General features: G+C 48.9%; 9 protein-coding genes across 9 annotated transcripts; 3 read left to right on the forward strand and 6 right to left on the reverse strand.

Moving 5' to 3' along the window:
* Window positions 1-68: 68 nt before the first annotated feature.
* Window positions 69-531, reverse strand: LACBIDRAFT_305512 (uncharacterized protein). Its single transcript, XM_001875184.1, has 2 exons — window positions 357-531; window positions 69-303 (listed from the first exon to the last, which is right to left on the reverse strand). Exons 1-2 carry the CDS (start codon window positions 458-460, stop codon window positions 171-173), a joined length of 237 nt encoding a protein of 78 aa, XP_001875219.1. The 5' UTR covers window positions 461-531; the 3' UTR covers window positions 69-170.
* Window positions 532-981: 450 nt separating this feature from the next.
* On the reverse strand, window positions 982-2,125 carry LACBIDRAFT_292104 (proline-rich protein; the record flags this gene model as incomplete). The annotated part of the gene is made up of 4 exons (XM_001875185.1): window positions 982-1,181; window positions 1,243-1,708; window positions 1,760-1,945; window positions 2,000-2,125. The coding sequence occupies 4 exons, from the start codon at window positions 2,123-2,125 to the stop codon at window positions 982-984; spliced, it is 978 nt and encodes a 325-aa protein (XP_001875220.1).
* A 3,427-nt stretch (window positions 2,126-5,552) lies between these two features.
* On the reverse strand, window positions 5,553-7,514 carry LACBIDRAFT_321863 (uncharacterized protein; the record flags this gene model as incomplete). Its single annotated transcript, XM_001875186.1, has 6 exons — window positions 5,553-5,786; window positions 5,872-5,897; window positions 6,079-6,577; window positions 6,630-6,849; window positions 6,912-7,456; window positions 7,488-7,514. 6 exons carry the CDS (start codon window positions 7,512-7,514, stop codon window positions 5,553-5,555), a joined length of 1,551 nt encoding a protein of 516 aa, XP_001875221.1.
* Window positions 7,515-7,569: 55 nt separating this feature from the next.
* LACBIDRAFT_305515 (uncharacterized protein) lies at window positions 7,570-9,315 on the reverse strand (the record flags this gene model as incomplete). The annotated part of the gene is made up of 6 exons (XM_001875187.1): window positions 7,570-8,063; window positions 8,115-8,347; window positions 8,396-8,700; window positions 8,751-8,809; window positions 8,857-8,929; window positions 8,980-9,315. 6 exons carry the CDS (start codon window positions 9,313-9,315, stop codon window positions 7,570-7,572), a joined length of 1,500 nt encoding a protein of 499 aa, XP_001875222.1.
* An 87-nt stretch (window positions 9,316-9,402) lies between these two features.
* On the reverse strand, window positions 9,403-10,029 carry LACBIDRAFT_305516 (uncharacterized protein). Its single transcript, XM_001875188.1, has 2 exons — window positions 9,824-10,029; window positions 9,403-9,764 (listed from the first exon to the last, which is right to left on the reverse strand). The coding sequence occupies exons 1-2, from the start codon at window positions 9,910-9,912 to the stop codon at window positions 9,530-9,532; spliced, it is 324 nt and encodes a 107-aa protein (XP_001875223.1). The 5' UTR covers window positions 9,913-10,029; the 3' UTR covers window positions 9,403-9,529.
* Window positions 10,030-10,348: 319 nt separating this feature from the next.
* Window positions 10,349-14,564, forward strand: LACBIDRAFT_305517 (uncharacterized protein; the record flags this gene model as incomplete). The annotated part of the gene is made up of 16 exons (XM_001874606.1): window positions 10,349-10,354; window positions 10,422-10,493; window positions 10,549-10,638; window positions 10,699-10,832; window positions 10,891-11,160; window positions 11,216-11,267; window positions 11,328-11,444; window positions 11,496-11,623; window positions 11,671-11,782; window positions 11,829-12,146; window positions 12,197-12,749; window positions 12,808-13,178; window positions 13,231-13,316; window positions 13,494-13,567; window positions 13,635-13,861; window positions 13,923-14,564. 16 exons carry the CDS (start codon window positions 10,349-10,351, stop codon window positions 14,562-14,564), a joined length of 3,252 nt encoding a protein of 1,083 aa, XP_001874641.1.
* A 261-nt stretch (window positions 14,565-14,825) lies between these two features.
* LACBIDRAFT_305518 (uncharacterized protein) lies at window positions 14,826-17,665 on the forward strand (the record flags this gene model as incomplete). Its single annotated transcript, XM_001874607.1, has 2 exons — window positions 14,826-17,306; window positions 17,360-17,665. 2 exons carry the CDS (start codon window positions 14,826-14,828, stop codon window positions 17,663-17,665), a joined length of 2,787 nt encoding a protein of 928 aa, XP_001874642.1.
* Window positions 17,666-18,201: 536 nt separating this feature from the next.
* Window positions 18,202-21,003, forward strand: LACBIDRAFT_305519 (uncharacterized protein; the record flags this gene model as incomplete). Its single annotated transcript, XM_001874608.1, has 6 exons — window positions 18,202-18,537; window positions 18,593-18,913; window positions 18,968-19,295; window positions 19,351-19,510; window positions 19,561-20,211; window positions 20,277-21,003. The coding sequence occupies 6 exons, from the start codon at window positions 18,202-18,204 to the stop codon at window positions 21,001-21,003; spliced, it is 2,523 nt and encodes an 840-aa protein (XP_001874643.1).
* Window positions 21,004-21,054: 51 nt separating this feature from the next.
* Window positions 21,055-21,747, reverse strand: LACBIDRAFT_305520 (dynein light chain protein, type 1). Its single transcript, XM_001875189.1, has 3 exons — window positions 21,627-21,747; window positions 21,296-21,566; window positions 21,055-21,209 (listed from the first exon to the last, which is right to left on the reverse strand). Exons 2-3 carry the CDS (start codon window positions 21,462-21,464, stop codon window positions 21,148-21,150), a joined length of 231 nt encoding a protein of 76 aa, XP_001875224.1. The 5' UTR covers window positions 21,465-21,566; window positions 21,627-21,747; the 3' UTR covers window positions 21,055-21,147.
* Between the last annotated feature and the right edge of the window lie 1,207 nt (window positions 21,748-22,954).

A 22,954-nucleotide genomic window follows, 5' to 3' on the forward strand; every position in this document is an offset into this window, starting at 1 on the left:
ACTTGGTCGATACTAATAATTCGCGCTTAAAGTCCCCACCAGTCAGCGTAGTTTACGAGTCTAAATCGTCATATGTAATGGTACATCATTTTTCTTGAGGGTTTACATTACTTTGCAACTGATACAGTCCAAATATACGGAAATGTTCCTAACAACATCCAGTCAAGTAGCTACGAGCTGGACAGATCCTCTGTTTCATTATGGGCTTCGGTCGTCGGCGACGACAATCTGTTGCTTGCTTGGGAGCGGAACGACTTCGCTCTGCGGGCGAGGTCGGCTGACCATCGAGTTGATACGGGACTCCTGAAGTGTTTGTTGGTAACCTTTGGAGGCCTTGATTATAGGAAAGGACTTACTTAGGGGTTTCGCGCGGAGCGGGTGGAACTTGGACTCCCTCAGGCAGGCGAACGTGCCGAGGAGTCAAGATAAGATATGAAATGCTGAAGGGCAAGAGAGCCATTGTCGCGTCGAACAAGTTGCGGAAGACGCGCGTTGGGTGACTGGTCGTTCGAGAAGAGGATTCAATCGTCGTTCAGCGTTATAACCCCCTGTGAGAAGGAGCGCGTCTAGAACCGAAGCCACTTGCGGCCCAGTTGGGTTTTAAGCGAAAGCTTGATTGGCGTTTGTCACTGTTCCGGGCCAAAGCGAAGGACAAAGAGACGCCTATCCATTGTGCTCAAGCTGGCCGTGGCCACCGTTGCCATCTATGGCATTGACTTTGGTCATGAGGATGAAGAGGACACTACACATGTTTGAATTGTTTCCTCATCGGGCACATCGTCACCTGTGATCGCGATTATAATTTGGTGATTGACGCGTTTCTGGCGATAAGAAATTTCTCCTTGGCAAATCGTTCCGGTGGCCCAAAGAAAAATACATTGAGAATGAACGTCTTCTACTCGTTAGGGGTAGGTACATAATATGAATGAATATAAATGTTATGTGGTACAGATATTCCAAGGTCATGACCATTAATTTTTCTCAGCCGGAAATGCCACCAGTGGCACCGGTCGCTTGAATGCGAGCAAGAGCATCAGCTGGGGTGGTGCAGGTGATCGATGTACCCCGACTATTGACGAGCGGGAGAGCAGCGCAAATCAAAGTGGAACTGCATCCAGTGACAACGAATTTCCCACCGACACATTGAGCAAATCCACCATTAACACACGCATTTTCACCAGCTATTTCAAAAATAAAAATAGTCAGTTCAAAGAAGATAAGAAGTGACCAAGGTAAACATACCAGTACAAGGAGAGCTAGAGGTTAGACCGGCGAACTTCTTATTCAGAGCCTGTGCATCTTGGCCATTCTGAAGCTTGAACCCGCCGGCGCCACCAGCAGGAGGAGCGGGAGCAGGGGGTGCACCGGCGATCGGAGTTTGGGTCTTCGCTGGAGAGGGAGCGGGTTTAGCAGGTTTGGTAGTTGCTGCAGGTGCGTTGCCAGTCGCGGGTTTATTCCCAGCTCCAGGATTCTGAGTGAGATCGACTAGTTGAGTTCCGTCGGCGATGGGGCCAGCGGGGTTAGCAGGGCACGATCCAGGCGGGTTGAGAGGTGCATTGCGCCCAAAGGGAATGGTGCCCGCACCACCAACAGCCACTCCTCCAACAAAGACCTTCTGGTTCGCTCCTTGAAATTGGCATTGGAAAAGGCCGCTAAGTTCGGCGTTCCTGGGTGCCTTTTGACAATAAGGCACGGCGACGGAATTTGGCTGGAACGGAGGTGAGAAAGAACGTGATGAATTGAAGGCTGGTGGACTCACGGTGTTGCGGGGTTGCTGGGTGAAAATTTGGGTCAAGGTAATCACCTGGGCGCTGTTAAGCTTTTTCCCTAGGTCCATCATGTTATCAGCAGCATCTTGCTGTTCGCAGGGACCAGCGGCAGCAAGGAGAGTAGTAAAGGCCGCGACTGAGAGAGGGTTGCATTGTTGACCTCCTCCGGCGGCAAGCTAGACAGATTACGGTTAAGACGGCATCGGACCAGGCAGAGATTAGCAACATACACAAGCTTGCTCCCACTTCGCCGTTGATGCAGAGATAACTTGAGCAATGCGCTTGGAGAGCATGGGGGCTCCTTCAACGGAAGCTGCGGTGACCAGACCGAGGAAAAGTAACGAGAGTTGAACCATAATGAAGATCTCGAAATAGAAACAGAAGGAAGGTAAATGCAAGAACGATGCTGAACTGGACTGAAGCTGAGCAGAACGGCAGCACCGGGCTGGAAAGAGAAAAAAGATAGAAAGATGGGGACGAGGAAGATTGATGCATAGGAGGCGAGTTTATATAGGCGAGAAAGGTGGCCTAGGGTGGCTCGGGTCGGGAACAATGGAGATTGTGTATTGCAAGTGTATTGAGTTGCGATGGCCACCCTTAGCCATCGCCGCCTTTGTAAAGATGCACGGTTCGATCGCTGAAAAGATATATACCACACAAAGGTTTCTTTGTCGCCCGCCACCATTGCGAATGCCACTTTTCAAAAAAAAAAAAACAAAGAAAACCCTTAGGCTACATGAAGTTGAATCATGAACCAAGAGCTCGAGGAAAACAGGAAAGTGTCGAATTAGGCAAGTCCAGGGCAGTGTTGCCTCGACGACCACAATTCGCTTGGCCAAGGCAACCTGTAACTAATGTGGATGGCAAAACCTCCGAAGCCATTCGCCACTCGCCGGCTTGGCGAGTCGAGTACGCGAGAGCTTGGCAAATGCTGGCGAATGCTGGCGAAGCTGGCGAATGAAAAAATTTGAATTTCTGTCGTTTTGCGCCAAAATAGTATCCTATTATTATCTTTGATTTTTTTCTCAGCAATCACAATCATTTTTCGTCACTGACTCACTGCTGAGGCCTGCTTTGGGTCTGTGTAAGTATTGTCGAGATCAAAATTGGATGGGATCAACGGATCGGAGCATTCAAATCAGGAACAAGAATTGGTTTTCAAAGGGAATTTGGGGAATTTGGCCTGCAGTCAGAATTTTCCGACGTTGACAACCATAGATGATATTTTATGTGCCCATAAAGGTCTGTTATTCTCTGAAATTTTGGCAAACTTCGCCAGGTCTCGCCACCCTGTTTTTAATTTTTTGTTTCGCCAGCCGGCGATCGCCGGCTGGCGAAACTGGCGTGGCGAGCTGGCGAGCTGTTGCCAACAACACTACCTGTAACCCTGAATTGTAAAATGTATACATAAAAGTTTGATAAAAGTATGGACATATCTATCACTATGGCAACAGGGACCAGCCAGCTTCAATATCACGGCTAAGACCGATGTTTGTACACTTGCCGATCAATATGCCGAAATAAATTAACTATTCTATAATATAATATTGATATTGTCCATCAAATATTTTGTCCCATAACAATTTCCTATTGATTTCCAAAGCAGATGCACCTCCACTGGCAGGTCTAACTGACCTGCGCCAACTCAGATTAGTGTTTCTTCATGAAGCCGTGAAACTACCAATCCACCAGTGCCTCATTGCTGACATCTTACTTACTATGCAAAACCTATGCAGTCTAGTACAGACCTATCCACTTATGTATAGCATGTTGTATCATGTATAACTTCCGCACTACATACAAAACATACAATTAGGCTGGCCTGTAGAACGTCGAGCGGAAAGGTGACAATGCGATCTCGTTGGCCAGTGGTCACACCTGTCCAGCACAACGATTAGGATGCAGGAAAAGGGAAGGAAGGGTGTTAGGAGACATGCAGCATTCGAAAGGACGTTGGCAACCCAAGGAGAATCGTCGGTGGGTCATCGCGTTAGAGGAGTTGAACGTCTATACGGAAATATTGTCGAGATGGGGACGTTGAAATATTAACGTCAAGTCAACTCTGAGATGATTAGAAAGTTGGCAGATGAGGAAAGAATAACTACACGTTGAGCTGCGCAAATCGTGTTCCACCATAGTGGCTCGACTAGTGCGCATAGAAGTCATGAGGCAGACGGTCGTGTTTGATGATTTTGAATGCACGACGGGCCGACAGCTGGGTACCGCTACGGTAGGGTAGTATTGCTGTATACATTGCGCTGGATAGTTCAGTGCGTTACCTCTCTATCCCGCACAGTTGCCCGTTGATATACAGGCAGCGGGCGAGCCGACGTGGGAATGCTTCGGATCGACGAGACTTGGGTTGATGGTGGAACAGTGAACTTGGGTTGGCAGTGGAATGGTGGTGGTGGAACGGTGAACTTGGGTTGGCGGCGGAATGGTGAACTGTCGGACACGAACCAGGGTGGTGTGTATGGATGAGTACGGAGGCGCTGAAAGCAGCCAGTTGACCAACTTTGGGAAAGCTGGTGGACGAACCAATAAAAGAGAGATTAGAAACAATTGAATAACATTGGGTGTCAGACTTATGGCTAATGGTTGGACCAAAACAGGGTGACTAAGGAGGGTGCTGAGACCACTGTCCATGTAAGAGAGTGGAGTGTCGTTCACCTCAGTTATTAGCCAACAAAAAATGAAGAAGTCGAAGCCACATACCGTACGTCTTGCGTATGGCTTTAATTTTCATCCCTCCTGCCGTTGGGCCTAATCATCCTTCGCGCTTAAGCTCCTCCTTTCCAAATCCCTGGAATGCAAGCGAGGTCGGTATGCAGACCCCGGAACGGCTGATAAGCTTGTTCGGGAATGAATATTGAATCCTCACTTCTTTGTCCAGAAGGAGGATGCGAGGGAGCCAGGAATCGTCTCGTCTCGTAGTTGAGTGTCCTCGTCGTCACGAATGGTGTCGGGTGAATCGGGCAATCGCTCAGCGCTCATCATTGGTAAGTTTTCACGAAGAGCTTCTCGGAAATTTCCGTTGGTGCATTAAGCGAGAACGCAGCTGGACCTGCAGCAACCTGAAGAGTGTTTAGCGGAGGAATATGACGTAATGCGAACCTTTCTGCTGTCGGAGTGACAGAACGGGCAGTGAGAGATGAGAGGGAAGGAGGTCTTGGTAGGAGACGGTAGCTTTAGAAATCAAAGAGTTTCTCGAATCAACGAAGATACGAGATGGACACCGTATGGCGAATTGGCGCTTTGGAGTGCGATAATTGACATTGCGAAATATTTGATGATATTATATTTGGGCATAATTGTGGGACATTTGTAGAGAAAAATTTACCCTGATCTGGCCGTCCGGACAAATTTTTGAGATTGGGGTGTGGTAGGCCAGGTCCAGTCCGGACAAATTTGGTGCAGAGGCGTCCGGACAAAAACCCAATTTTCGGGATCAGGCCTTTTCTGCTATTGCCCGGGGTCCTTCCGTAACTCAAATCTATAAAAATGAATAAATTTGTCCCTTATCGGAGTTTGAAACGAGAACTTCACAGGAGGGTTTATTGGAGTGAATAAACCGTAACGCCAACTGATTAGATTCTATTTGATGTATTTGCTTGCCTTGTACAAACTCACTTCCCTCCCATCTGAGCTGCTCTGAGGTCGTGTAGGCCCGTGGATGGGTTTATTATACTGATTATTCATCCACCCCGCTGTGAAATTAGACCACACTCTGGGTGAAGCCCAAAAAATCCCAAGTTGAGCTGAACATGGCTGTGGATCAGTGAGTTAGGTGTCAAGAAGGGTGTTTGTAAAGGGAGCAACAGTTTCCAGGAGGGGATTTTGTAGCCATAAGACATTGACACTTCTAATAGACTCTGTAGTGGCTTTGAACTGCAACGAGAGGGAGCAGAATGCCCCAGCCGTATGAGAGTAGGTAGAGCTGACTAAGCCATGTGGGAAGGAATCGTACCCAGGAAGGAAAGGTGTCCCCTTGGCAGGGTTGATTCCAGTGTTTGAAATCTGTTCGAGGGGTCTGTACCCTCTGAATAGATTAAGGTTTGTAACTGGGTTCCAACCAGGGACTCCATCAAAGTCGAACCCTTACAAGACTCGGCATCCCGGCAAAGGACCCTAGATTTCGTCGATTTATTCAAATCTAGAGAATTTGTGTTACGGAAAGTCACCCAATATCATGCTCCCTGATAGAAAATTTGCGAGGAAAATTTACAGGGTGTCTATTATCTGGGTCCAGGCGTTTCTGCATCTAATCGAAACCACACAGGTATCAACTTCCAAATCTTTTCTCGCTCACGAGCAGCCCACGACTCGAGGGATTTTGCGCACGCTTTGCACTCTGAAAATTCAGCGCTCTTGAGCTGACCCAGCTCCTCAGCGACATACAAGGGATCGTAGCACCCTCTCTCGCGATCAAAGAGGTAGTGTTGCGTTGCCAGGTCAACGAGCTCCGAAAAGTCCTTTCGACACGCAGCGGCAGAGACACACACCGTGGAACTTTGACCAGATGACCGTCTTATATGGTTGTGTGCCGTGTGCGGTTGATGTTGTCTTATGGATTGACCATTGCCCATCGCATGAATCAAAGATGTGATGGCATGTTGTGCACCTTCCTTGCCTAAGCAAAGGCGTTGCATATCGCTTGTCGAGAGAGGTGGGGGCGGCCCAGATGGTCTGTAGAGTGCCTCATCCTCGCTGGGCTCAAATATCTGAGCATAGGAGCATCGTGAGAGGTCGTAAAAGGCGGCGGTGAGCAGGGAGGGCGCGTCAACTTCCCTGGCAAGGTTGATGATAAGCTAAATTCATGTCAGCCTGAAACGATGTATCCAGATCTGCGAGAGTGCTCACGAAAGGATGGGGGTAGAGGTGAGCTCCAGGGGTCGTACTTTCCAACTCGTAGGCCCGCGCCAGGTCTTCTCGGAGATCCCAGGCCCGTAAACTTGATGGCCATGCGGTGCTGAGATGCGCCAGGGCCTTTGCTCGCAAGGAATCAACAATATATTTTGTCGATAGGCGCAGGATACCAGAAACGATACGGAAATCATTCTGATCGTTGTTTCCAAAGGACCTGATGTAATGGTAGTCAGCACTCAGCGAAGGTGACATACGACGCGAAGGAATATCACATACGGGCCATCGTATAGCGCTGTCAAGAGGTTTCCGACATCCTCAGCTGTGTCGTACAAATATATGACAGGGATATGTTGTCGACTCACGCCATCCAAGGACTTTGGTTCGGCAGGCTGAGGAAGCGCGAACATATCCCTGAAGAACAGGGAATGGCGAGCCAGTTGCGACATGTGAACGCAAAAAAGAGTGTTTTCGGCGCGACAGATAACACTACCATCTTCAAACCAAAGGTCGGAGTGCCGTTGCAATTGCGTGCCGGAATCTGCATCGCATATAGTAGCGTCGGATGTAAATGTGTCGAACTGGTTAACGTTATCCTTTGTAAAGCAAGCTAGGCTTGTTGACTTTGTATCTGGGACCTTCAAGAAGGATTTCTGCCGTTTTCCCTGAAGGCTGGTGCGGTGTAGGTTTACATCTGAGTATTTGATAGGCGACGCCACTGGTTGCAAAGAAGGCTTTGAGCTCGACGCTTCAGATGCTCCCATTTCAGAGAAGTAGATTGATGGTCCGATAGATATGTCAATATCGGGAGGTTTGCACGCGAGCTTGGAGGACAGCGACGGGTGGCCCTCTCACGATGGTGTGAACCGACATGTTGGTCATGGCGTGTATGGTCAAGGAATTACAACTTCCTTATCTAATCTAATCAACCTAAGACTCAAGTGGTATCAGCCGCCGCTTCCGCCGCCGCCGCAAGACCATTCTCTTTCCCAATAGAAATGGCATCTTGCTCGCCCATTTTATCCCCAAGCTTGTCGAGCATCGTCTTCAGCTCATGAGCCTCTGCTATCAGCAGAGAAATAGCACTCGTTTGGTCGATTTCTGTCGGTTTCTCAGCCTCTTTCAAGCTCAGCTTATCCACGGCCTCATTCACAACCTCGCTCCACGTCTTGCCTTCTCTGGTAAGTTCATCCACAACCTGATCCTTAATTCTCCTGCATGCTCCAACCCCATCGTATCCAAAGCCGGTGTAGACTTGAACCATGGAGGCACCAGCTTTGGCGAACTCAAGAGCATCTGCTCCTGTAGAGATACCCCCACACCCAATGAGTGGTATGGAAGCTGGGAGGTGGCCACGCAAAATACGAAGGGCTTTTAACGAAAGAGGTTTGACAGGAGGGCCTGATAGACCGCCCATTTCACTTTTGTTCGCTATTGGCCAGTGAGATATTCAGATTGCATGGCGACAAGTAAACGACGTACGATTTACGAGGCTTTTGGGTCGCTGTACGGTTGTGTTGCTCACAATGACTCCGTCAATGCTACTGTTTCTGATGACATCCGCAATGTCAGCCAGTTCCGATTCGTTGAGGTCTGGGGCAAATTTCAAGACCAGTTTTGGTTTTCGAAAGGTCAATACTGAGGGCGAAAGCTCATCTCGAGCTTTGGTTACTCCGTCTAAAAGTCGCTCTAGAACATCGCGATTTTGTAGTCCTCTATTCGGGTGAGAATCTAACAATTTGTTTGACGACAACGGTACACACCTGAGGCCAGGAGTGTTCGGACTTGAGACGTTCACCACCAGGACATCAGAGTATGGGCCAAACGTACGAACGCCAGTAACAAAATCGTCGATCGAGTCTGCAGGTGATTCTTTATTTTTGCCCAAGTTGACAGCAAGAAGGCAACCTTCTCGTAGCGACGCTCGGTTCGGACCACTTGTGAAGGGGGGGATTCGAGATCGGATTCTAGAAAGAACTGAAGCGTGGCCTTGAGACGGGAAACCATAGCGATTTATCAAACTAGAGTCTTCTGGAAGATGAAAGACGCGAGGACGGGGGTTTCCAGGCTGCAAGACGTAAATTTGGTTATCGTGCAAGTACGTCGCTAAAGACATACCTGAGGTTTTGGTGTAACACTCCCAATTTCTACCCAACTGAACCCAAGTTCAAACAAGCCTTGAAGCAGACTTAGGACATTGGCGAAGGTAACGTATGGCGCCTACCGTCAATAGCTTCACCGTCCTTGTCGAACCCGGCAGCGAGACCGACTGGATTGCTAGCTTCTTGACCCCATATCTAAAAACTACTTTGAGCGGTCAAGCGATGTCACAAGGCAAAGCTATTACCTGACAATTAAGCCTGGCATCATCCAGAACGGGATCCTTTGGGGCTAACCCCGATCTCAGGACTTTGACTGCGAACTTGTGACCAGTCTCTGCATCAAGCGCAAACCGCAAGATTGGTGTGAAAATGTAGCGGTGCAGTGCAGATCGAGCATCAAAATAGTAGACGGCAAAGAGCCCTGCTGAAACGGCGATGACAGTTGCGTATACACTTGTTCGGATGGGAGTGCGCGTCGGAGGCGCCGACTTTGTAAAGAGGCGACGAGCCGGGGTAATTCTCAAGTCCCTCAGAGATGACCTGACAATCGTCCTAGAGACGGACTGCCGGTAAAGTGACATGTCGAGAGCTGAGCACGCTCATACTTTCGTTTGAACACGGAGGTTATTGACTGTTGTTAGTTTCGGAGGTCATTGGAACGGAAGCAAGATAGATTCGTGAACAATTCGTGAATGTGTGGTTTACACTGGTTTACAATGCATGCATAGTGGTATGAAATGCGCTGCAGTCATAAAAACTAATAATTCGTCATTTTTGTTTAAGCAACGCAAATCGTCAGAAGTTCACGTAGATAGCACGGCGCCTTGCGGATTTGGTGAATTGGGCCGGATCTACAGTGACAAACCCAGGAGGGATGAAGGAAAAGCGTCTGGAATGACGGGGACGCTTTGGTTCCTTGATGCGTTTCCAAAACAATATTACGCGTCGGACGAAGGTCTTGTGCAACGTCGTGGCGTTGGACGAGTTTGTCAAAGGTTCTCGTGAGGAAGTGCTAGTGGCTCTGGGTCTACTAGAAGATCGATGAACGTATAAACACGACAAGATCTTGAAGCTTGCATTGAAACATACACTGTACGGGCATTGCGAACCTTGGTGGGAGGAAGTTTGCGGATCCGACGACCTTTTGGAACGCGACGAGGAGCGCTGATAGTGGACATGTAAATAAAGTGTTTGTAAAAAGGAGCGGCACCACCTGGGCGGGAAGAATGGTTTTAAAGCGAGTCCGAAAGCCTTTTATTGGGGTCGAACGGGTGGCCACTGAAAGAACTAGGAACAATGGGCCATGAGTCAATTCCAGAGCTCGAGGCAAAGCTGGCTCATGCCATGAGCAATTGCAAAATCAAGATAATCAAGACGAGTGGCCAACTGTGGCCAATGTGGCCAAGGGGTTGTTAATAACTTGGTGGCCTATACTTATGCAAGTGCTTAGTACGAGCACTTGCAAGTGGCTTGGTGGGCATGTGTTCGATCGGATCGGGACTACAGCAACGGCCAACTCCGACCAAAAAATTTGAGAGCATTGATTAGCTTCACATTCTCTCTACCTTCCGCCCACCCTCATCCCTCCTCCCCACCGTTGAAACGACCTCACCAATGGATGTACGCATTTATTATCATTACATCTCATGCTGTTTGACGTCTGATCATCGTCCTGATCTTTTCATAGCAAAATTTTGTGCAAGGCTTGCACGCTCTCCTTGTCCAGACAACTTCAAATGACACCGCAAGTCTCAAAGCTGCAAGTCTTTAGGTCTTATGCTGTCACACTCTCATCATAACCATCTCTCTCTTAGGCCACAGCACAATTGAATCAAGACTATTACAAAAATCCCTCATGCATTTCTGCACTCGCGAGTATTCTTGCCAGTTCCCCAGAGGAACCTGTACGTGACGATGACTGCGATTGCACCTAAATTTTTTTTGACGCGTTTTAAATCATTTAGGTTCGCCAATTGGCCGCGGTTGAGCTGCGAAAACGCGTCAACCAGAACAGTGGAAATCTATGGACACAACTCTCACAAATTGAGCGCGAAGAGATCAAAGCTAAACTTCCGGAGCTTATTCTATCCGAGCCAAAGTAAGCAGAAGTCATTGACGTCCCTCTGGCAGCTATCTGATCGCGTCTCTTCACGTAGTAAACTTGTTCGGCATTCAGCTGCTCGTGTCATCGCTGCCATCGCCAGCATCGAGATCCCCCTTGGAACTTGGGATCAACTTCTTCCGTTCCTCCAACAAACATGCACCTCTACACAGGCTGCTCACCGCGAAGTCGGATCTTTTATTATGTTTACCGTTCTCGAAAATATCGTCGAGGGCTTCCAACAACACATGCAAGGGTTGTTCATCTTGTTTAGCCAGATGCTGGCAGATCCTGAGAGCATCGAAGTTCGCATCACCACCGTTCGGTACAAAACTTGCGCGCGTCATTTGCTGAGACATACCGGCTGATTAATGTTTCAGGGCGTTGGGAGTGATAGCACAATATATTGACTCCGATGACAAGGCCGAACTGGTACGTGTTCTGCTGCCAGAAATAGTATTTCTTTTTCAACAAAAAAAAAAAACTGTTTAGAAATCTTTCCAAGCCCTTCTTCCGGCTATGATCCAAGTTATCGGGCAAACCGTAGAAGCTGGTAACGAGACAGGCGCAAGGCAGTTGTTTGATGTCCTTGAAACTCTTCTCATCCTCGTACGTGCACTTTTCAACTGCAGGGAACATCCTGCCGACACTCTCATGTAGGAGGTTTCTGTTCTCGGCAAGCATATACCTGAGCTTGCCCATTTCCTCCTCCAATGTGGTGGCAATCGTGGGTTTGACAGCGAACTTCGTGTTCTAGCTCTCAATGCCCTCAACTGGACCGTCCAATAGTAAGCATGTCAAAGTTGCTTGAACGGGGTCTTATTTTCTTTTCAAGCAAAAAGTCCAAGATTCAAAGTAACAATCTTGCCCCTTCCATCCTCGAGGGTCTTATGCCCATCACTACTGAGGACGAGCCAGAAGACGTTGACGACGATGCTCCTTCCCGGGTAAGTTTCTCCATTCAGCGACTTGTACTCGCCTGACTTCTTACAGTCGGCTCTCCGCATCATCGACGGTCTCGCCACAAATCTTCCACCTTCCCAAGTCTTCCCTGCGTTGCGAACTCTTATCATGCAATACTTTAACTCTCCAGATCCAACTCACCGAAGGGGTGCAATGCTTGCCCTTGGTGTTTGTGTGGAAGGCTGTAGTGAGTATATGACTCCTTTGATGGGTCAAGTATGGCCAGTCGTCGAAGCTGGGCTGCAGGACGGCGATGCCACCGTCAGGAAAGCGACTTGCGTCGCCGTCAGCTGCCTTTGTGAGTGGCTTGAAGAAGAATGCATTTCGAAGCACACCGTCCTTGTGCCTGTAGGTGACATCGAACGTCCATATTTGCTAGTATTAACAGATGCTTCTAGAGCATCATGGCCCTCATCAACGATGGTGCTACCCAGAGGACGGCCTGTACCGCTTTGGATGCTCTGCTTGAGATCCTCCACGATGGGATTGATCAGTATCTGCAGCTTATCATGGAACGGCTTGCGTCTCTGCTCGAGACTGCACCGATCTCTGTCAAGGCTGTTGTGACCGGTGCCATTGGAAGCGCGGCACATGCTTCCAAAGAGCGCTTCCTGCCCTACTTCCAACCAACAATGAACCATCTTGCGGGTTTTCTTAATCTTACAGGTGAAGGAGAAGAAATTGAACTTCGTGGGATCACCATGGATGCGATTGGTACCTTTGCTGAAGCTGTCGGCAAAGACGTCTTCCGGCCTTACTTCCCGGATATGATGAAGCATGCGTTCCAAGGAACTGAGATGGCCAGCGCAAGACTTCGAGAGTGCAGTTTCCTGTTCTTTGGTGTCATGGCACGGGTTTTTGGAGAAGAGTTTGCTCCATATTTACCTCAAGTGGTGCCTCCGTTGTTGAACAGCTGCAAACAACTAGAGCAAGGCGAGGAGGATCTGACTGGTACGTGTCTTGTCTTCCCCTCTCTCCGAGTTTCCGTTCTCCAACTCACCCCTCGCAGTCTCTATTGCAGAAGCCTCCGCAGCGTTTGCCTCCGGGTCTTCCCCAGCCAGCGCTATCACTATTGGCAACGAGGATGCAAACGGAAACATTTCCATCGAACTTGAAGATACTGACGTTGACAAGTTGATGGAGGTTAACAGCGCTCTAGCTGTCGAGAAAGAGATTGCTGCCGATACCATTGGCACACTTTTTGCTGCAACCCAGAGCCATTTCTTGCCCTTTGTGGAGCCCTGTGTACTCGAACTCGTCGCGCTCCTCCCTCATTACTACGAAGGCATAAGAAAGAGTGCCACAGACTCCTTATTGGAGATTGTTAGAACCTTCTACGACTTGAGCGATCATAAGGAATGGGTTGCTGGTGCAAATGCCGTACGTTTTTTCGTTTTTTTTTTGTTTATACTGCGCTAAGCACTCCCTGTAGCCCAACAATGTGGACCAGCAAGTTAAGGATCTTATTGACCACGCCCTTGTTCCTCTGTTAGACATGTATGAGACTGAGGACAACAAGTAAGTCCCGATTACTGTCATTTCCCCTACTTTTGTTTCCTCCTTTGTCTCCGTGACGAAACACGCGTAACTCAGCTCACTTCGATGCTTTTGGCGATGAGAAGAAACGCGAACTTTATCTGATTCCCTTTCAATGGCACAGCCTAAAATTTATGCTAGTACTTATCTGTTTTCCAGGTCTGTAGTTTCATCTTTGTGCATTGGACTCGCCGAGACAATCAACAAAGTTGGCCCTGTCGCCCTCGAAGGACGTGAGCAATGACCTATCCTTTATTCTGGTGATATCGACTAACGGAGGAGAATTTTCATAATCTTTAGGCCACGAGCCGCTCTGCAGGATCGCCATTCAAATTCTAGAGCAGAAGGCGTTTTGCCAACAGGATCCAGATCAGGACGAAACTGAAGAAGCCCCAGAGGATCAGGCTGAATACGACTCAGTATTGATTTCGTCTGCTGGGGATCTGGTTGCTTCGTTGGCGAACGCATTGGGAGCCGATTTTGCTCCCGCCTTCAACGGCTTCTTCCCCTTGATCAGCAAATATTATGTGAGTTCCCATATCCCTACCGTTCTTGGTTATGTTCTGAGTTGCCTATTCTTTTTTGCAGAAACATACCCGCTCCCTTAGCGATCGTTCATCATCCATTGGTTGCCTTGCCGAGATCATATCTGGAATGAAGGCTGCGGTCACTCCTTCCACCCAGCCATTATTGGAGTTGTTCCATCGTGCTCTAAGCGACGACGAACCCGAGGTTCTGAGCAACGCGGCTTTCGCTGTTGGCCTGTTGGTGGAGTACAGCGAAGTGGATCTTTCGCAGCAGTACCTCCCCCTCCTTGCTGCTCTTCGGCCCCTGTTCGTAGTCAACGACCAATCATCAGCGGCGAAGCTGAATGCGAAGGACAATGCCGCCGGTGCCGTTGGTCGCTTGATCGTCCGCAACACTGCCGCAATTCCTCTTGACCAAGTCCTTCCCATCTTCATTGGCGCCCTTCCCCTAAAGAACGATTACCTGGAAAACCGGGCGGTTTTCCGTGCTCTCTTCCACCTCTTTCGTACAAGTGGGCCCGCTCTTTACCAGTACATGGACCTTCTACTTGCGGTATTCGCGCACGTTCTAGATCCCAGTGCACCAGATCAGGTCGGGGACGAGATCAGACACGAGCTTATCAATTTGATTGTGGCTTTGAATCAAGAAGACCCAGGAAAGGTTCAAGCGGCAGGTTTGTCGGTATTCCTGCCGGGGGCTTAGAGGCCTGTCGATCATTGATGTTTTGTTTCGTCTTCTTCACGCTCTATTCATGTGGATTACTATCTCTTTCGCTTACGCTCACGACTGTTGTCTGGTTTAGAATATGTCAAACTTTGGCTTGGAATAATACATGTTGTCTGTTGTTGACCAGAGGCCTCCGACGCTGGTCGCGTCTGTCGATATTTATAACCTTGAACTGTCCTTTATACCGTATATTGTGAACTCGCTGGCCGATACGCCACCTGGCTGGCACCCCGCCCAATGCCATTTCCTATGATCGTCCTTCTTTTCTGTATTTTGGCTCCCCTACCAATTCAATTATCTGTAGCATCACCAGTAACCGTCGCCCAACCCCTCAACAACCAGCTGCCTCTCATCGCTCGGACGAATCAGCCGTTTTCTTGGTCTCCTTCTCCCAATACATTTCTTTCGGACGACCCTTTGGCGTACACCACCTCTGCGCTTCCTGCGTGGCTGTCATTCGATCCTTCTGTGCTTGCATTCCATGGAACTCCATCTGCCCAGGACGAAGGCAATCCAGAAATCACCTTGACGGCCCACAGCTCCTCGTCGTCGGCGTCGTCTACCTTTACCTTCTGCGTCACCCATTATTCTCCACCCACGGTGGGTCTTGCCATTTCGGACCAATTTCATGACTCGAATCCCTCTCTGTCTTCGGTCTTTACTCTGGCGCCTCTTTCTGCAATTGCAACCTCGAACCCTGCTCTTCGCATTCCACCAAAATGGTCCTTCAGTATTGGCTTTGAAAGCGGTACGTTTAAGGCCGATCACAATCTCTACTACGAGGCTCGGCAGGCCGATGGTTCTGAACTTCCAGACTGGATGACATTTAATTCAAAGGACATTACTGTCAACGGCTTTGTGCCCGAAAAGGACATCACGTTCTCGCCCATGACCTTTGCTCTGGTTCTCATCTCGTCTGACCAGTTAGGTTACAGAGCTACGTCAGCCCCGTTCGACATTGTTATAGCCGATCGTGAGTTGTCCGGTTCCCAAGATCCTCTACCCACCATCAACGTTACTAGCGCCGCGCCTTTTACTGTAAGTCTCTTGTCCTCGGCAGACTTTTCTGGCATCTTCGTGGATGGAAAGCCTATCGAGCCGTCAGATGTAACAACTCTGGAGATTGATACTTCTGGCTATGATCATTGGTTGAAATATGATACTCCCAGTCGGACTTTAACGGGTAAACCACCAGCGGACGTTACAGGAACGAAGCCGACGATACCAGTCAAGCTCAGCACAACATTCAACCAATCAATCAATACGAACGTGTCTCTGGCATTGGTTCCCTCGTATTTTTCTTCGCCTGAATTTCCTGCCTTGAATCTCAAGCCCGGAGACAAGGTTGAATTCGGTGTCGACCAATATCTCTCCAATGGAACGGCTGGAGGCTGTAACGATGCAGATGTATCGGTTACCTTCGACCCCACATCGGCCGGAAACTGGATGAAATACGATTCGAGTCAGGGGCTTTTGGTCGGGAACATCTCAACAGATTCTCCGCCAGACCACGTCTCTATCACGTATACAGCCTATTCCCGAATAACACACTCGACATCTCATGCAACCCTTAACATTTATATTTCTGATGGTTCTACCAATCATGGCAAGAAGTCTTTCCATCCAAGTGGACTTTCTGTTCGAGCACGCCGGAAACTGGTACTAGCGCTGGCCATCACCTTCGGTATAGTCGGCGGGCTTGCAGTTCTTGCCTGTTTTTTCGCCGTTATCCGACGTTACGCGAGAGTTGAAGATACTGCGCTAAGTGGCGAGGAAGGACGAAATGGCTGGAGCGAGAAGGATCGTCGGTGGTATGGTATTTCTGGCAGCCCTAGCCACCAGGAGAAGGCACTCGATCCGCTGACCCTGTTACAGGCTCGCGGCGGACGCCCACCCCCGAATTATGTCAACCTGGGACTTGGATTGCAGCGTGTTGCTGAGCGGAGCTTTTCTAATCCAGTAGCAGAAGTCGAAAGTCCGGCGGTCATGAGGAAACGTGAGTTTATGACTAAAATCAAGGAGACGGTCCGCCAGGTCAGCGACAAATACACTCGGAAGCCGCGGCAGTACCCTCGTCCCCTGATTGGGAAACCCATTCTTGTCAAGTCCATCATACGGGAAGAGCCGATTGTATATCCTCTCCAGGGAGATCCTGCCAATCCCTTTGACGATGTGTATAGCCAGGGCGGGAGTACATTCATGTCTGGGTCACCGTCGTCTTCGACCGGCGAGCACTCAATACCTAGAAGGAGGGCTGACTTTGCACCGCCAAGGACATTTGCTCAAGTGCATTTCGACGACCAACAACTGGCTCCGGTTTCTCGGCAGCCTTCTTCAACATCTACTGGCACTGTTGCCTCGCACTCCTCCAGACGCTTTGCGCAAAGCATTCATAGTGGAAGGAGTGCAAGCCCCCTTTCTCACGAGTCCTTCCCTGACGTTTCTGAAGCACCAGTCACTCGACCTCGGCTCGTTCCATTCACGAGTTCGACGCGTGTACCCATTCCTCAAGCTGAGCCTGCGACGATTCCGGGAGAACCAATGGCATTCACCGGCAACAGGATCGCCAGTCAACGTGCAAAGGTGTTCAAGCCTGACGAGGGTCCAACGGAGATGAAGGAAAGCGGCAGTCACGATGACCTCGCCATGGGACTCCACTACGTTCGTTCTTTGGGTGCCGATCAGCTGGTTTCTGAAAAGCAAGGTCGATCGTCCGATGTGGGTTTCGTTTTTTTTTCTCTTGAGTTGTTCTCACTTGGATATGACATAAGGTAGCCAACGGTGCCGATGTCATGAAGATGGTTCTTCGAACTGGAGAAAGGTTCAAGTTTCGCGTTCCGGTTGGACTTGGCATGGCGGACGCATACAAGCTGCCTTCTAAATACCAGGTCAAGCTAATGTCAGGTCTTCCTTTGCCCAAGTTTTTGAAGATCGATTTGGGTGATATTAGCGGTAAGGGTTCGATAGAGTTTAGCGGGACACCCTTATCTCGAGATATGGGTGAAGTTAGCGTTGGCGTATTCGAGGAGAAGGAGGGTTGTGTTGCGAAGGTTGTTATAGATGTCATCGCCAGGTGACGAGATATTTGCCATTGAACATTTGTATTTTTTTGTCCGAGTCTCTACTTTGCAGGCTATATGTACTATCTCACATTCATTACGAGTCGAAAAAATAGGTCTTGTTTCGTCAGGGGGCCTTGTAGATCTCGGACCTTGGTGTGAGGCGGCGGTGACCTGGAGTCAGAACTTGTCTCACTACAAACCATGAGCTCGAGAGACCTTTCCCCCGAAATTCATAAAGCGCTCGACGGTTCTATTGAATTCCTCTCATGTCTCCCGTTTGAATCAACCGCCAAGGACGTCCTCCATTCCGTATTGAAGTTCTGTGAAAAGGAGTATGCAGAAACCTGGCCGCTCAAACCAACAATTATCGATCAAAAGGCCTGTGAAGCTCTTTTAAGCTCGCAAAACGGCCTTAAGGAGGATTTGCACACCGCCTACAAGACAGGGTCCTACAAAAATATTCGTAGCCGGGGTGAGTGCATGTCCATAAGTCCTGTAATCAGTCGACTCAGGCTCTCCCTCAAGCCGAGTTCCACGTGCAGAAGGGGGTGATGGTTGAAAAGAGGTACAATATCATTTCGTTCTCTAGTGCTGGTTGCTTGAAGGCTTACTTCGACCTTCTCCACAGTAGTCATCATGACATTCTGGGTATGTATGACACCGGAGTCCGATTCAGGAATTCTAGTCCATCAGTTGTACTAATTACCTGCTTGAAAGGGCTGCATGACGCCTACTCAAAACCATTTCGTGGGCAAGCGGCCCAGGATTTTGTCGCGTTTTTGTTGAAGGCGGATGCGGAGGCCCAGCGGAATGAAAAATTTTTGTATGCAAAGATGATTACAGTCGTTCAAAGCTCTGGGACAGGAAAGTCGCGGATGCTGACTGAGGTGCGGTTATCGTTTCGCCTTGAAATTAAAGGACTCTAAACAGAGCTTGCATCAGATTGGCGAAACAATCTTCACTTTGCCTATTTGTCTTCGCCGCCCCGGTGGTGCAACATATCCCCCTGCTGACGAAGAAGTCTACAAATATTTTGCAGAATTTTCGAGCAGTGACAACGATCTGAGTCTTAAGGCCCATACCGCTATTGCTTGCTTCCTTGGGGCGGCTCATACGACTATGCTCAAGTGGTTGATTGCGAAAAAAGCGAGATTGCCAAATCCCGCAGACCTACGTGCATCTTGGCACAAAGTTATGGAAAAGGAGGTAGGGCGGGAAGAGCGTCAAGCTTTTTTTCAGGAGGTTGTTCAAACCGCGCGTAAGGTAAGTTATTTAGGGTCGTCTTTACTGCGTTGAACCTGATGGCTCGTAAAAAAGATGACAAACAACGCCACAAATCACCTGAGTCCCCGTCGCAACAAGAATTATGGTGTCGAGCCGGAAAATTTCGAAATCGATGCGTTTGCCAAGAAATGCTACGATGAGCATGCAGCAGATGCCATCACAGATCTGGCGGCGTTGGTCACATGCTTTACCCCTGAAAAGCCTCTTTTCGTCTTCTATATCGATGAAGCGCGTGAACTGAAAGTATCCTTATGGATTCTATTACGTTTATTGAGTTATCAAGACAAACTCACCCGTATGTGGACGGTCCTCATGGACACCAAGGCCAGTGTCGGTTTTTTCCACCCACCTCCACAAAACAGTGAGTATTTCAACTTGGACTATTGACATATGACCCTTTCTCACAGAAATACTAGTACCGTCTTTGCGGCTTCGTCGGGGCCTGAAGCGACTCATGAAGCCGTTCATCGGCGTTGGCTTCGATCAAAATGCAATCTATCCCGGTGGTGTGCACATGACTACCACGATAGGCGAATTACAATCGGTTGAACATCTCGCAACATACGGCCGGCCTCTGTATGTTATTTCCCCCCCTTACTTCTGATGCTTCTCTCATATTCAAGCAGATGGAATGCACAATTTCGCGAAGGTGAGGACGATCAGCTAATCGATTTAGCAATTTGCAAGCTTGCAAATGGACCTTTCGATTGTGGGAACAAGCACCACGTTCTTGCTGTACTCTCACAGCGGGTTTGTTTGGATTTAGTGATGTTCTCGGCGGAAGCAGTGCAACTTGCTGACTACAGTGTTGAGAATCATATGAGGCTCCTTGTTGGATACACTGAAAATGGGCACAAATTTTTCACCAAGTCACCTTCAGAACCGATTCTAGCTTTGGCTGCAGCGGAGCTACTTTATTCACCACCAGATCTGGCAGAGACTACTACAGCTAGCTATACGGCTGCTCTTGGAGCTGCCCTCAAGACTTTGAACATGTCCCTCTGTGGTGTTGGTTTAGTTGACAAAGGACTGCTTGGGGAGCTTGCTGGCCGGATACTTCTCCTCTTTGCTCGTGATATGGCTGCTCCAACAATAGGTCGGATTTCAAAAAACCTGCTGGTGCCAATCTCGGTCATGGCCTTTCTTGACCGACTGCTTGGAAAAGAAGGTTGGTGTCAACCTTATGAAACAGAGTACACAAATGCCTTCAGCAAGACCTTCATCAATTTCACGCATTGGATTCTCACATCTGATCCTCTTCCTGCACAGCCATCTCGGTGAGCCACTCAGAGCCGTTGCTTTTACATCACAAATGTTGATATGCTCATCTCCGTTTGCTAAGACAGCTGCTAGAAAACCTTTGGGCTCGCGGCGCAGCACTACAGTGCTGCTTTAATCAAGAAGCTATAGATTTTCTTATCGTAACGTATTCTGGGTCTATCGGAGCCACGGACATCTTCGATCCAACAATGCTCTCAGCCATCGTCGTTCAAATAAAAAACAAGGGCCAAGCTGATACAAATGCGGAACTAGGCACTCAGCCAATTGGTGTTCCCCGCAATGCCCCTCAGACTCTTCCCTATATCGCGATGCTGTTAGAGTTCGGCAACAACTCTTGTCACCGATCAACGAATTCCCAAATTAAAATAACAACACCGAAAAATCCGGGATCGTTCTCGTCACTCGAGTATGACTACTTATCGGCTGTGCGGAACCTTGGACACTATGAAACTATCGCTAACGCACAAACTGTGAAGCAAAGAAGAGACCCGGCAAAAGCTACCCTGAGGAAAGCGGTTCAAGACACGTGGTTGGCTATGAACGATTACAATCGCTACACAATTGCAATACGTGGATCATCATCAGACGAGTACGGTATCTTGAAGAACCCCCAACTTAACGAACAGTTCGCCACTTTGCTCTCTCTAACGATGCCACCGCCTACTGCGGAGGATATCGCCATCCGACACATGATGCCTCTAGAGCGCTTGGGTAAGACGTCTGCTCATACGGTATGGATGAAAGACTATGGGGGTTCGCGAGAAGAAGAAATGGACTGGACGGAATGATGTCGTTAAGGTTCTTAAAACATGGTAGATTGAATACAATAGCAATGCTCAAAAGACGAACGCGCAAGATAAGATTGCATAACGCAGGTAATATACTCCCCGACAAACCAATCTTGCGCTCGATATCGTCACCAATGTGCGACTCTATGACTTCCAAATGAGAATTGCGAGGGATCCAACGTAAAAGTAAATGAAGTGTTTCGTTTCTGTGGACGAAGGAGATCAGATTAGATCAAGGGTAGAGGGGAGTTTGAACGCGTTTACACGCGTCGGTTGTGGATTGAGGACTGACCATGAGTGACATAACTGCCAAAGTTTTTGCCAACGACGACATGCCAGGTAGGACCATGTCTTCGGTCAAACTCCTTCTTAATCTGTGCAGCGATGTCCTTCTCGATGGTGAATTTTTCGAGAGCAGCGGAAGTGATGTCGACGCTCTCTTGCTGCAACTCCTCGCTCATGTCTACGTTTTTGATGATAGCCTTTGGGGAGGGGGTTGCGCCTACTTCTCTTGGGGCAGAGCTGGTGTCTGTGGATGAGGTGTTGTCGAGTTTCTCGGACATCTGTGGTGGTTTGGGGATGCGTGAGATTGGGAATGGGAGAAGTCATCGAGGGGAACTCGCCTTTGGATGGTATCTGGTGTGAGGGAAGAAGGAAGATGACTGGTGGTGGACGTGGATTGAAATATATTATTAAATAACGTGGCACGTGGAGGAGGTGCGTCGAGGGTGCGCGTTGAGTTGACTTTTATGCGTGTAGGACTGATGGAAAACCTCATCACCTTGCTTGTCAAGGTCTCCCAGGGTCATAAATACCAAACAGGTACAAACAAACTACCCAGCGGCCATGGGGGTCTTTTCTTGCATATTCCGTGATGAGTAAGCATGAGGCACGAGTGCAAACTCATCTTAGGATAAGATAACGTGTGTGCGTCAGAACCAGACGTCTTACCCAGATGTAGGCACCAATGAATGTCTGCGTTTCTGGGAGTGCTTCTCCCATCACCTTCGGATCTGGTTCTGACGCTAAGAAAGTACCTGTCGGTTACCTCACAAAAATTTTTGACCTTCGACGTTTTCTCCTGATGGCTGACACCCCCACTGTTCCATCTGGTACTGCTTCGACCGCTCCTGCGGCCTCTACCGATAATGTGCAGTCTCGTACGACTACCGACAGCGTTCCGCCTCGTGTTCCGCGTACCCACACCTCCCCTGCTATTATCCAGCTTTTGAAGAATCTCTCTCTTACCAATATCTTGCAACGGAATAAAAGGATCGAGGCCGACAACGATGCCAGATCTGCCAAGACATTGAATAATGCTCTAGACCCAGCTGCCCATCCTCAACCGGGATCAGAAGCAGCCTCGTTGATCACCATTGATCCCGAGGATCTTGCCCGATTAAGGGTTCCCGCCTTCTTTGCTTCCGTCCGTGACTTTGTTTATACTAGCCTGGCTAAGTATCTTGCGGACGAAGATTTGAAAGACAAGGACGAAAAGAAGAGGAAGGACGACGACATCCTTGCAGAGGATGCCAGGGCCTCTAAAAGGCGTTGTATGGATGGTTCCAACCATGTCGAGAGAGTGGTTGGGGAACCCATTCCCATTGAATTCCCACAGTCTCTATATGACACTGAACTTTGTGTTGCAGTTCCCCTCCCCTTCTTCCTTACTCGGAATTTACGGGCCCTGGTTGATGAGGCATCAACCCTGCCTACTGTCAAATCTAACCCTGCGCCTGGAGAAATCAAGGGAACTTATATTCTAAATATAGAAAAATTGTCCACCCGCTTTGGGAAGGAGTTGACCCTCACTTGTAGTCAATGGACTGAGGCTGCTGCCAATATGTGGAGCTTCCAGGTCTCGAGGGACAAACTGGGTAGTGAGGGGGAACACGCTACGTGGTTTGAAAAGCATTTTAATTTTTTTAACATGCTAAACAAAAGGGACGAG

The sequence above is a fragment of the Laccaria bicolor genome, genomic scaffold (assembly GCF_000143565.1).
Source record: "Laccaria bicolor S238N-H82 LACBIscaffold_2 genomic scaffold, whole genome shotgun sequence".
Taxonomy (NCBI): domain Eukaryota; kingdom Fungi; phylum Basidiomycota; class Agaricomycetes; order Agaricales; family Hydnangiaceae; genus Laccaria; species Laccaria bicolor.

What these genes read in the sequence shown, in the direction of transcription:
- LACBIDRAFT_305512 (XM_001875184.1), bottom strand. Translation starts at nt 460, where the DNA reads ATGGCTCTCTTGCCCTTCAGCATTTCATATCTTATCTTGACTCCTCGG. An exon ending in GCTCCGCGCGAAACCCCTAA is followed by an intron (nt 304 to 356) that starts GTAAGTCCTTTC and finishes CAAACACTTCAG; the next exon opens with GAGTCCCGTATCAACTCGAT.
- LACBIDRAFT_305516 (XM_001875188.1), bottom strand. Translation starts at nt 9,912, where the DNA reads ATGTCCACTATCAGCGCTCCTCGTCGCGTTCCAAAAGGTCGTCGGATC. An exon ending in GTTCGCAATGCCCGTACAGT is followed by an intron (nt 9,765 to 9,823) that starts GTATGTTTCAAT and finishes TCGATCTTCTAG; the next exon opens with TAGACCCAGAGCCACTAGCA.
- LACBIDRAFT_305520 (XM_001875189.1), bottom strand. Translation starts at nt 21,464, where the DNA reads ATGAGCGAGGAGTTGCAGCAAGAGAGCGTCGACATCACTTCCGCTGCT. An exon ending in TGGCAGTTATGTCACTCATG is followed by an intron (nt 21,210 to 21,295) that starts GTCAGTCCTCAA and finishes CTTCGTCCACAG; the next exon opens with AAACGAAACACTTCATTTAC.